Raw genomic sequence first — 12,114 nt, forward strand, 5'->3', positions numbered from 1 at the left:
GTAGAAAATATAACACTACCGAAACATTTGCTCTGGTTTGTAGCACGATCGATGAAGACCTTGGAGCTGATCACATTGCCAAAGGGCAGGAACATTTGCATTAACTCGGCGTCGCCAAACTCTTGGGGCAAATGGTAGATGAAGAGATTGCAGCCCTCGGGTCCGGATATCGAACATCCTGGGAACATCAGAAAATCTTAAAGGAAGACATTTTAAAGAGAAGAAACAAAGTAGAGAACAAATTAAATTTAATAATGAGGAAAATCATAATTTATAATTTTATGAGTTATGTCTGCTTGCTTGTTCTTGTTTTGTTTGCATTGAATTCGATTTAGCTTGACTTGGTCTGATGCATATATTCGATATATATTTGTGGTCTGTGTTCTGTGGCTGATCTTGTTTCTGAACGAATCAACTAAAACTAAGGGCGCAATATAAGTCTGCGGAAAATAGGAAATCAAAACCAAAACCATGAGCAAACGAACAGTCTAAATGACATACTGTTTAAAAGGTTTCTATGCACATACTCTAGAGATGCCTAATGAATCTGGCCATATATATATATACTTAAGTCTTTAGCTTAGATTTAGCCCCAATTGCCGTATGATAAATATGTGTAGCATGTGTAGTAAGTTAGTTATTATATGGGATCCACACTTAGATGGCTGTGTGACTGGGTGGCTTATCATGCAGGTAAGGTCTAGAGGATACACAGAGAAACAACAGACTACGGCGCACAGATATCGAAATGGAACCAAAACGAACTTTACACTCAAGTTAGGTTTATAGTTAGCATATATGTAGGTAGTATACACACACGAACACAAATGTATATGGCACACATACACACACACCACACATACACAGATACAACCACACCCACACACTCTGTATTTTACGGGGAGACAATGGATTACTTGTGTCTCTGCCCCTGACGAAAGGCAAAAAGATGAGCAAAACGAACCGAAAAAGAAACATAAAATTTTATGAGCAAATGTCTTCGAAATACGCCGACGGTCTTTATATGATTTTAAGCAGTTTATATGTAATTTTTACGATCGCATAAAATGCCTTTGAATGCAGCCATTAAAAACGATTTACGCCTTGCTCGCCAACCCCACGCAAAAGGGTTGAAAACCCAGCCATCCTTTCTACTTTTTGGCAGTGGGTGGTGGTCGCAAAAGGGATAAAATGTTTATCAAAATAAAATAAGGACGAATGAAACACAGTATGCAAAGTAATTAATTTTTATGAGCTTTTGTTAAAAAAAAAATTGAATTTCCTTCCGCACAACAAATGAAATTAATTACTGCTCATCGTCTGCTAGATCGAGGGCGATATATCTGATTTTTTTCTGAGTGTAAACCATTCGAGTGTAGGTGTATTTGTGGGGGCGTGCGTATGTGTGTGTGTAGTAGCATGTTTACTATGACAAAGAATCGAACAAAATTCAGAATCGGTATAAACATGTACAATGTAAACGGTTAAGTATTTGCATTTGGCCGAAATCATTCGACATTGGTAGCTGGTCAAATGCAATACCGCTCAACAAGAACTGAATCAAACGTACGAACGTGTAGTAATCGGGGATTTGGGGGAAAAATGGGGATATACATAGGTGGTGATCAACGAAATTATAATGAAAAGCTTACCTTCACGCTGAGTGGGTGCAACCGCCGCTAGGGGAGGTGGTAAAGCTTGTGGAAACTGTCCATAGACGGCGGGAAAGGCTGCATTATATATAAATAATTTTGTTTTTGGTTTTTACACAAATTCCGAAACATTTATAAAGACAACACAACAATTAAGAATACGTATAGATATATATATGTATATGTTTTAAGTATTTAAAATAGTTCTCGTAGTTTAGTAATCAACAGACAGAAAAACAAATTACTAAAAACCAAAACTAAACTAAATGTCGTTAAGCAGCCATAGTAGATCGACTGGATTTGAGTTAGATTAATACGCTCAACACTGAATCATTGATTTCATATCAGCGCACCGAATGGGAGATTTTCTAATAATTGTGTATTTTTTTAAACAATTGTAATGAAAATGAAATAAACCAAAAGCCAGAAATCGAAAGCTAGCATATATTAAAAATGAACTCTCCACTTTCAATATGTACTTCGTTTCCGTTGCACAAAGAATAAATAATAAGTTAAATTTATTTTAGAAATTAGAGTTAAGTAACACTTTACTAACAATAAATATTTATGGCATGACACAACAATTATTAATTATTCGATAAAAACAGTAATGAATGATTGGGCTGTTTTTTCTGTTGTGGTTGGTTTCATTGGAACATAATCCGATGCTAGTAATGAAAATGATGCTGATGGTGACGAGATGGTACACAATGCCATGGGTGATGCAGATAGATGGTCTAGATGTGTAACTGAACACGATTCAAATGACATGGCAAAAATACTCTCAACTCTCAATGATATTTGGAAATTAGGCATATTGCAATCGAATATCTTGTGGCGGCTCTAACGCTTTGCCGCCAAGCATATCCTGCATCTTATAATCTGAGCATATAACTTAGGGCTAATCTAGCTAGAAAAAATACTCACCAACTCCTGGAAACGGTGGCAGACCAGGGAAGGCATGTTGCAGGGTAGCAGCATCGCCGTTTGGCAAACCTTGTGGCGGTATAGTCAAGTGCAGCGGATCTGCAACAAACAGTTCAGTGGCTATAGAAAACATTTAGAAACTCCATCAGATACGTTCTTTGAATATGGTCATCTTAGTATGGTATTTGCTTCTAAAGTGTAAAAGATAGTGTTCCCTCACTGAGTTACTTACGTCCTGGGAATGCCGTTTGTGGAATGCCGTTCGTGAAGACGCCGTCCGCGGCAGCCGCCGCAGCAGCAGCAGCGGCCGCTCCGCCTGGCTGTCCATTGGGCGTGTTGGCGCCCATATTGAAGTTGGGCATGGTCGGCGACGGCAGCGAGGGGGGCTGGCCGGTGCCGTTTAGGCCATGAGGTATCTGCGTTGCCAGGGCCGCCATCGGGTTCATGTAGGCGGCTGCGGATCCGGGTGCCGTGGCAGCGGCGGCCATCAGGGCGGCCTGTTGCTGTTGCTGCAATTCCGGAGGAGAGGGAAGCTGCTTTATATTTAGGTGGGTGATTGCCGCGGGAATGGGGGAGCGGACTTACCTGGGCGTAGGCGCCGTACGGACTGAACTGATTAAAGACGAACGGATTCAGCAGGTTCATGTGACCGGCCATTTGCTGCATGCGCCTTATTTGTCGCTCCTTCTCCGTGTCGGCGTATTTGACGACCAGGCTGGAGGATGCGCCCTGGAAGATAAGTGAATGGAAGTGGAGAGTGGAGGTGAGTGGAGTGGAATTGAGTTGAGTTGAGTCAAGGGTTGTATCGAGTGCTCTGTCATTTCATATTTATAGGCGGCTTTTCCGCTTTGCTTTCCTTCTCTTTGCTGGAAAACAGGAAATCCTATTACAGGCCATTATTTTGTGATGACAGCGTTGCGTAACTGGGGAAAGCACCACTGTGCACCTGCTTCCTTTGTTCGACTGCTCATTATTATCTTATTATAATTATATACGAAAAAAAATATATATGTATCAAAATAATTGGCATACGCGCACTTCGATTTGCATTTCTATTCAAAGCGGCTTATGGGCTCGCCTCCTACCTTTTCCGCCATTGTCGTCTGTCATTGATTTTGATATAAATGCGTTCAACAAAGACCTGTTACTAGACCGGGCCTCTTCCATTTTCTTTGCTTTTGATGTCAATTAATTAGCATAATAATGGCAGGCTTCACATTTCGTGTGCCCCCACCCCCACCCCCCACTCGTTGCGCCTTTCCTTTCGAGAGGTTTCGACTTACGTATGACAATTTGAATTGAATAGGCATTTCCAATATTCGGTAACATTCTGTCTCGTATTAATTAAGACTGTTTTTGTAATATGAAACCTTTTTCCCGCTGCTGATGATGATGGATGAAGTGGGTGGATGGGTAGCTGGATGGCCGGATGGCTGGGCGGCTGTTTGTGGTATGGTTTTGGGAAGCAGAAAAGCTTTTATGATTTTGCAAATCATTAATCAAAGTAACAATGATATTGTGTTGCACAATTCACCTCCTTGGTTACGTGAATGTGTGCGTGGGCGGGCTGTTAATGAGTCTACAACCGAACAGGTGCTTCAACTATAACGGCTATCTGCACTGCCTTGAACATAATTTTAATTAATGAAATATGAAACTCGAGATTATGCAAAAGGCCATAAGCAACGAGCAGTCCATGGAGTTCTGGCCCAGATGAAACTATTCCTGCTCGCCCTGGCATAGCCTGGAGATGCTGAGGAGATCGTGTAATGAGTTTTAATGAGATGCCTTGAACATAAGACCCGGCATGGCCGGCGGTTCTCATATCACAGGAAAATTAATTTCAATCTCAGGCATACGAGCTATTTGTACTCGAAGCTTAAGGCAGATTAAACACGAAAATAGTCCATCACAATTTCGAATGCGGTGAGTTGGAATGAAGCTTGTTTCAACCTCAATTGCCTGCCATTGAAGGCGATAAACCTCCATTAACCAAAGCTAATCTGTGGCCCTAATTGTCTCTGCCCTCGGAGAACTATGCAACAGGCAAGGACCACCGCAGAAGCTCATAAATTAATTCATTAACGTCAATTTAATTGTCTAATAATCCCCGGCTCATGTCAGCTGGCTGATGGCCAAAAAGCTTGGGTTGAACACGAGAAAAAAAAACAAAAAAAAAGTACGAAAATATGTGTGGCTCACTGGCGAGAATTATGGGGCCTAGGCTGAGAGTTCAGCAGTTTCAGCCAGTAGTCATTCAGTCAATTTGAACGTTTATTATGTGCTCTATATGTGCAGTTGTTTGGCCTGTTCACTTCCGTTTCCGCTTGACGAAGACGACAACGTCTGCAACTGCTACGACACGAAATTCCCATTCAAGTGAATTGCTGCCGCCAAATGAAATGAAAAATTCAACACGGCACCCAGACACATCCTTGAAAGGACTCGATCTGAAGAGAGAGAGACCGAGTTGGCAGCACGCCTAACCAGAACGAATCGCAGTCGTGCTTCAGTGGCAAGTGCAACAGGCAGGCAGGCAGCAGGCGGCAGGCTGCCAACTAACAAGCCAACTAACCAGAGAAGGTCCTTCGTCCTTGCTGCCTGCTGCCTGGTGCTTGCCGCTTGGGCCTGGACTCGTGCCAGGCGGCACTTTTGGCAGCAATCGCATGTTGCATGCCACTTTTCGGGGCGGCACAAACGTGACGCCATTAGACGATGGGCCCACGGTCCTTAGCCTCTTACTCGGCCCAATATTTTTTTATTGTTTTTTAATGCGGCTCACTCAAAGTTCTCCGCAGCACTCTCTTCGATTTCTGGGTACTTTAGCTGTGTTTTTTTTCTTCGTTTTTTGGCAAAGTTTCAGACCGCACGGTGGCCAATTACAATTGAAGGGCTTACAGTGCATTTAAAAAGTAATTTGTCTGCCGCCCCAAAAGCCGTGCACGTATTTATATATTTCAATGCGAAATGCAAATGCGAATGGAAATTGCCAGCCAAGACTACTCTCCCAGGGTGAACCTGTCGGTTTTCGTGGATCGGGGTCCGGGCTTTCAGGGGGTATCAGGGGGTCATGGGCCCGGGGTAATCACAGTAACCCGTGTTCACTAATGGTTCTACAAGCCACAGGGGCAGCCGGTAAGCCCGGGGACACGGACAGGGGCGATGAAATGCAGCCAGGACACATATATCCCCGTTCACCCATCCTCTTACATAATAAACTCGCGACGGGAAGTGTGCAACGTTTACCGAATTCAATGGGTGTGGGTATGGGATGGGATGGTAGTAGTACGTGTCTGGGGACATGTTAACATGGCAGTCGTGCCAAAAATTATTATTCCCGCCTCGCCACGTTCACTGTGGCAATGCCTTTGGCTCCTGGCTTTGCATCTGCTGTTGCTCCTGCTGCTCCTGCTTTTTGCTTGTTGCATACTTTTAGGCGCGAGTGTGAGCGCCGATTTGTCAACGCCTAAAAGGACAACATATTTCTTGTCCACAGCGTGCTGTACGTATGCATAAAAAACGTTGAAAGCAAATGGCCGGCAAATGGTTTTAACAAATGAATTATATATATTTTTATATGCAACTGATTTGCATTTTATAGTTTGCTACGCTTTGCAGTCGGTTGCTTCGCTTTTCATTTTTTCCGTTTACTCGTTTTGGCCGCAGCTTGTTTTAATTGCTAAATGAATTGGCCTGGCCTGGCCGGCTCAGCTCGGTTCGTTGTTTAATGGGGAGCAATTTTTATCTATCAATTAAAGCAGCGACAGGAAAATGTATTCAAAATGCAAGCCCATAAATTTCAACCTAATGGTAATGGACATTTCTTCTCTTTTTTTTCACAGTACCATCTGTTGATGGTGCGATGCTGCGTTTTTTATCACAATTTTTAGCCAAAGAGTAAATGGATTTAAGCTTTTTGAATGTGTGTGAAATTGAATCAAAGTGCTGGCGCGAAATGCAAGTCAATAGACTGGCCAAAATAGTTCCTGCACTTTGTCCACACGATTTCAACACTCCGGTTGCGGCACGTTTTGCTGGCTAAAACGCCTAATGACGTTTACACGGCCAACATAATTACAGTAATAATGTGGCTGAGACTCAACTCCCAACCTGGCGGCTTGGCAACCTGGCTTTCATGGTGGTGGTCGTGGCGGGCACAATGATGATGACATTAGCGAGGTGTCAGGCGACAATTTAACGAGCGACAGCGTTGCACACACGTATGCGCGAAAAGGAATCCCAATCCCCAAGCCCCGACTTCCGACTTCCGGACTCCCGAATCCCGAACCCAAGCGAAACGGAGTGTCAGTGTCAGTGTTTTGTGTGTGCCACATGCAACACCATCTCCATGGGGCGACAAAGCACATTCGTCACGAAACGAGGAAGCAGCGACATCAGCGTGTTGCGACCGACCATTTTGTATGCTTTTAAATTAGCCAAAGTGTGAAAGTGTCATGTTTCGAAATATGAAATTAAGCAGGAACAGGAAGCGGTGCTCAACGCCGAGCAGGACGAACGTTGCACGACGAAGGACCTGCTTGTTTATGGCGTGCATGCTGTTGATATGCTGTAATTTGTTGGCTGAAAATTAAAAGGGAAGTGCACTTCAATTAACGTTTGTTGTTCTTCTTGATGCTGCTGCTTCGAACCCCTTGCTTGAAAGTTTCCAGGAAATGTTTTAAAGAGTTTCAAGGGAAACTCTTAAATATGTTAACCCATAAAGCCTTAGATAGAGCCTTCATTTGCATGGAGAACTGCTGCACAATGAGCGAGAGTCCTCAACGAGTTTTCCAATTAATTTTCGCTTAAAAGACAAACCTGAACCGAACCCGAAAAACTCTCAATAGAACAAAGTACAACCGAGTAAAAGTGGCAGTAAAACTAATTACAAATTCGTTTTACCAGCTTTCCATTCCGCTGCTGCTGCTGTCAGCGGCAGTGAGTCGAAAGCAGAGAGTCATGTCAAAAACGAAAACGCTTTTCCTTCAATACGAATACGCCGCGTGGAAAACCGCAGCCCAGAGTAAGTAATCTTTTCCGGCAAATAAATCACACCATTGCCAGTGGGAGTCGCAGTCGAAATTAGTGTAAATGCCACTAAGCTACCTAAAAGTATGCTCAGCATTAACGGAGTCCCGCCACAAAAAATCCGGAAATTTACGTACTATGCGAAAAGTTACTTCTTTGCGCCCTCGAAGCCCCCGAAAAGTTGCGACGCGCTGTTAACCGCAACTCTGCCCTGGACAACTGGATCGCTGGATGGCTGTGTGGATGGGCAAGGCAATGCATACATTAAACAACTTTTGGCTCATTGCATTCTGGCCGGGATTCGCCTCATTCCCGCCGCCACTCCTCGAAATTGGCGACCCGACAAAGGGCCGCCGGCGAAGCGTAAAATGCGGGCAAGCAAAAAGCAGGACTCCGACAGGCGGCAGGACGAAGGACGAAGGACTCAGACGACGACGGCGTTGACAATGCAACTTGGCCGCGGCCAAAATGAAAAACTTATTTAATTTACTTTGCTTTTTGCCACAGCGCCAGCCATTTAATTCAATTACTCGCCGAGAGTTCTTTTCGAAAGAGTCCTGCCGCTATCCGTTTTCCTACAGGGCCTAATAAGGCAATCAACGGGGCTGAAAGTTGTCAAAGGCATCGCGAGCAGATCGTCGGGGGAGAATCCTTTAGGTACAAAGCACCATCCCTAATGGGTTTAACGAAAGGATGCCATGGATCGATCCTGCAAAGAAAGAGCCTGCTAAATGGGCAATCAACAGGCTGGAATTGGGCTTGGGGCAAGTTTGGCCAAGATATGCTCGGAATGTGACAGAAAAGTTTAAGGGCAATTTCGCCCCAAGAAGTTGGAAATAGGTAGAGCATAGTTAAAGGTTGCTCCTGCTCCATTCTTACATTTCGCTTCACTGCGACGGCTGCATTTGTCTTGCATACTTTTGAGAACTCTAAGGACTCTCCAGGACCTCGGCAATCCTGGCCCAAGTGTGTTTGTGTCAACATTGCTGTTATTGTTGGGTATAAATGTCGCCAGGAGCACGGGATGGGGGCATACTCAAACAAATGGGCTGGCTCAACGAGCAAAAAGGACATAGGTCCTCGAAGGAAGCGGCAGGATATTGCATGCAAGCATGATTGAGTTTTGAGAGAACATGACCGAAAAAGAGGAAGCGCACAATTTCATAAATTTAATGCGAAAAGCTGCACAAAAAGGACCTCTGGCTCAGGCCAGATCCTTGGACCTGGCCGCCTGATTTCAGCTTTTTAGCATAGCATTGCAACAAATTGAATCCAGCTCTAAGGACTGGGCCTCTAATGCAGTTAAAATCACAGTCCTTTCGCACAAACACCCGTACACACTCTCACACAATCTGGCACAAAAACTAAACCACTGCTGGGATCGCAAGGATAGCAAGGATAAAGCAGCACTCGCCACGCCCACTCTACCGCCTCCCTGGCAATGTCTGTCTGCGGCATTTTTTACGCTTGATTGAACAGAATGTTCGGGGGCTTGGGGGGAAGCCAAATTTAATTTACGAGTCCTGGCAAAAGGGGGTTGGGGAATTGGGAATAAGACGGAGATAGTCGGTGAACATGAATATTTCATCTGCTTCTGCTCTGTGGCAGCACAAAAAGTGCACCAATCCGGCAGACGCCTAAAAAGCTCCTTTGCTCTTTTTTCCTTCACTGTCGAGTCGTAAACAATTTACAGTCGAAATTGTTAATAAAATTATCAAATATTGTATTTATGGTCAGGATAATGGTCAAGGAAAGGCGTGGGGGTAGGGATCTTTTTACGGCAGCAGTTTAATTTGCTGCTTTGGTTTTACGAGCTGTTGAGGCGATAGTTGGTCCGTGACAAGGATTGAGGATAAGCCATTGAAAGGCACTGAAAGATATCCTTTTTTTATGCTCTTCAAAGGTTGGACTTTAGACCCCAAAGCTGGCCACTTAAATTGTAGCAGACACTGGCCAAACCAGACTAATGATGGAGAAAACATAATAATCAGAATTGCAATTCGAATCGAAATCACAATTAACCGCACAACACGCGAACCCAATTAGCTTTTTGGGAACAGGCCCAGATCCCATGGCCATTTTGCAGCCACAGAACGCACAAAACATTTCAGAAGGCAGGACATGTCGGGAACAGCTCGGAAAATATTTTCCCTCGACTAAAAACTAAACTAAAATCCAAATGAAAATATTATTAAATTCAATTGGGCAAACATTACAGAAACATGGACCAGGACTCACGCACATACACACACACACACAAAATGGCGAAGCAGAGAGTGGGTTTGAGCGGCTGGAAGGACATATGTGGATGCAATGTGGCGTCCAGTTGGCCAACGGCCGCCGCAACAAACGACCAAAAATTGCATTGCCATTTTTACGCGCAATTTGTTTTGCGGAAATATTGTGAAAGTTTTTCGAACGGAGGACAGGCTGCCACGTTGGCGACATTTGGCCAAATTGCACACTAATGTGTGTGCGTGTGTTCGAGTGTGTGTGTGTGTGCGTTTGCGAGCGTGTGTGTGCGGATGCGACTGTTGTTTGGGCCAAATGGCTAACGGCAACTGGCCACAAATGCTTTATATTTTTATTTGCTTGCGTTATGCGTTGATTTCTGATTGTTTCACATTTTATTTAATGCCCGAAATGGTCGCCCCCGCACTGACAGAGATGTCAGCTAAATTAAACCCCACTCCCGCAAAAATATCCATCGGTTGCCGCTTAAACAGACCATCGAAATGAAGCCATCAATGTCTGGCAGTCTCGATTAAATCATTGCCATGGCAGTCCTGGAGCTCTGAAGTCCTGGAAACCCACAGAACCGCCCAAATGCAGTAAGCACAAATCGCTGGGATGCCTCGGCAGACAAATTTGCCGGCTGTCCCTCGCAATTGAAAGGCAGCAAGGAAATGCGGTCTGGGACCAGGACTTCATCTCAGTGCATTCCGGGGGCCAGAGTGGCAGCCCAAATCATGGTAAATCTTTTCTAACTATTTGCAATTCAAGCGTAAGTCTCTCTTCGCCTCCCACACACAAAAACACACACATAGACGCACATCGTGCAGGCAAGGAAACTTGCCTCATATGCAAACGTCTCCTCTCACAGACAACAAATCTTGCAATGAATATATTTGGCAGGAGCAAGCCAAGGATCTGAGGGAGCCAAAAAAATGTTACACACTTCTAGGCGTTGGCGGCGTGAATCGTTTCACTTTGCTAGAAAAAATAGCAGTAAAAATGTGGGAAAGCAGCCAGGACCTGCTCCTTGACTGATAAACGAGAGTAGTCCTGGTTACAGACGGTAACAGGAACGGCGGTTTATATTTTGACAATTTCTCCCTGACTGCAGGTAAAGTTTATTTTTTGTCGCTACTAGTCTCGAATTGCCAAAGGAAATGATAGACGGCAGTCGGTAGTCGCTTGTTTTCTAGGCGATTTATACACTCCTTTGTTGTCTGAGTCAGGATGCGGCTAAGCCTAGAAAGCAATTTACCTGCTTATGTTAGCTTTAAACTTGTCGAGGAGCCAACTTTAAGTCGGCAACGAGTCGACAGAGCTTGCTTACGGACTCAGTTATTTTTCCATTTCGCAACTTTATTCAAACATAAGCAGATATGCAGTTGCATTCTGCCCCCTCTGGCATACATTTTCATATAAATATGCCGCTTCTGCTCGACTTGCTTATCACAACAAAAGTTGTCTGCTAAAAAAGAGAGAAACAGAGTCGGTTGCGTAGTCGAAAAAAAGTCGAAATAATATGCCAAAGCATTCTTCAATGATTCTGGCTACGCGTTTTTGCACTTCAAAGTACTTCAAATCAATTTTCTTCACTTATTTTCATAAACCCCGGCGCAGTCCCTTTTTCCCTTATACCCTGTACCCATGCCCGTATCCTTTTTCCTTCCTGCGAGCCACCCACCTTCTGCTCGCCATCATCATTGGAGAAAAAATTTGCCAGAAAAGTTCAATTTTTGAAAAATATTTGCAAATTTCATTCACTGCGCTCGTCCATTCAAATTTCCTGCATTTATGTTGTTGTCCCTTTTGGGAACTGAAAACGGGATGAAGGGCGGATGGTTTTGGTTCGGTTCGAAGGGCGAAATATGAGCGGACCAAGGAAGCAAAAAAAAAAAAGAGAAAATAAAGGACAACATAGCGGCGGACGAGGGCCAGCAGCTGGGTTGACTCATACCCACATTTTCGGCACATTTGCCTGGGCGCAAGGACCTTTTGTTATATTGAGAAGGCAGCAAGAAATTGCGCTAAGATGCTTATCCTTTTTTTTTGCGAGCTGCTCCCTTTCTTGCGGGGGCAAAAAAATGGTAAAAATGCTCCATTATTATTTTTATTACTTATTTGCTTTTAATACTTCACGGCGAGGACGACGGCGTAAGGCGACGCCAACGATGGCGATGGCGAGGACGAACGTCATCCAATCTCAAAGCGGATGTCGTCTACTTTGCATTTTGAGCCGTTTCTACTTATGTGCTTCCTGCTCCTAGTCCGGGAC

At 44.2% G+C, this 12,114-nt stretch overlaps 1 protein-coding gene across 13 annotated transcripts in view; it reads right to left on the reverse strand.

Moving 5' to 3' along the window:
• LOC6737975 (CUGBP Elav-like family member 4) overlaps positions 1-12,114 on the reverse strand; it is a 263,089-nt gene that overhangs the window by 1,448 nt on the left and 249,527 nt on the right. For 4 of the 13 annotated variants that reach the window (XM_016169627.3, XM_039292967.2, XM_039292969.2 and 1 more), the window contains 5 exons: positions 3,165-3,308; positions 2,812-3,088; positions 2,580-2,678; positions 1,653-1,730; positions 20-196 (listed from right to left, as the gene is read on the reverse strand). In XM_016169627.3, the coding sequence (XP_016031748.1) occupies positions 20-196; positions 1,653-1,730; positions 2,580-2,678; positions 2,812-3,088; positions 3,165-3,308 (775 nt within the window). Of the gene's footprint in view, positions 1-19; positions 197-1,652; positions 1,731-2,579; positions 2,700-2,811; positions 3,113-3,164; positions 3,309-12,114 lie in introns of all 13 variants that reach the window. The other 9 variants (XM_039292972.2, XM_039292971.2, XM_039292976.2 and 6 more) reach the window with 5 other exon arrangements.

The sequence above is a fragment of the Drosophila simulans genome, chromosome 3L (genome assembly GCF_016746395.2).
Source record: "Drosophila simulans strain w501 chromosome 3L, Prin_Dsim_3.1, whole genome shotgun sequence".
Taxonomy (NCBI): Eukaryota; Metazoa; Arthropoda; class Insecta; order Diptera; family Drosophilidae; genus Drosophila; species Drosophila simulans.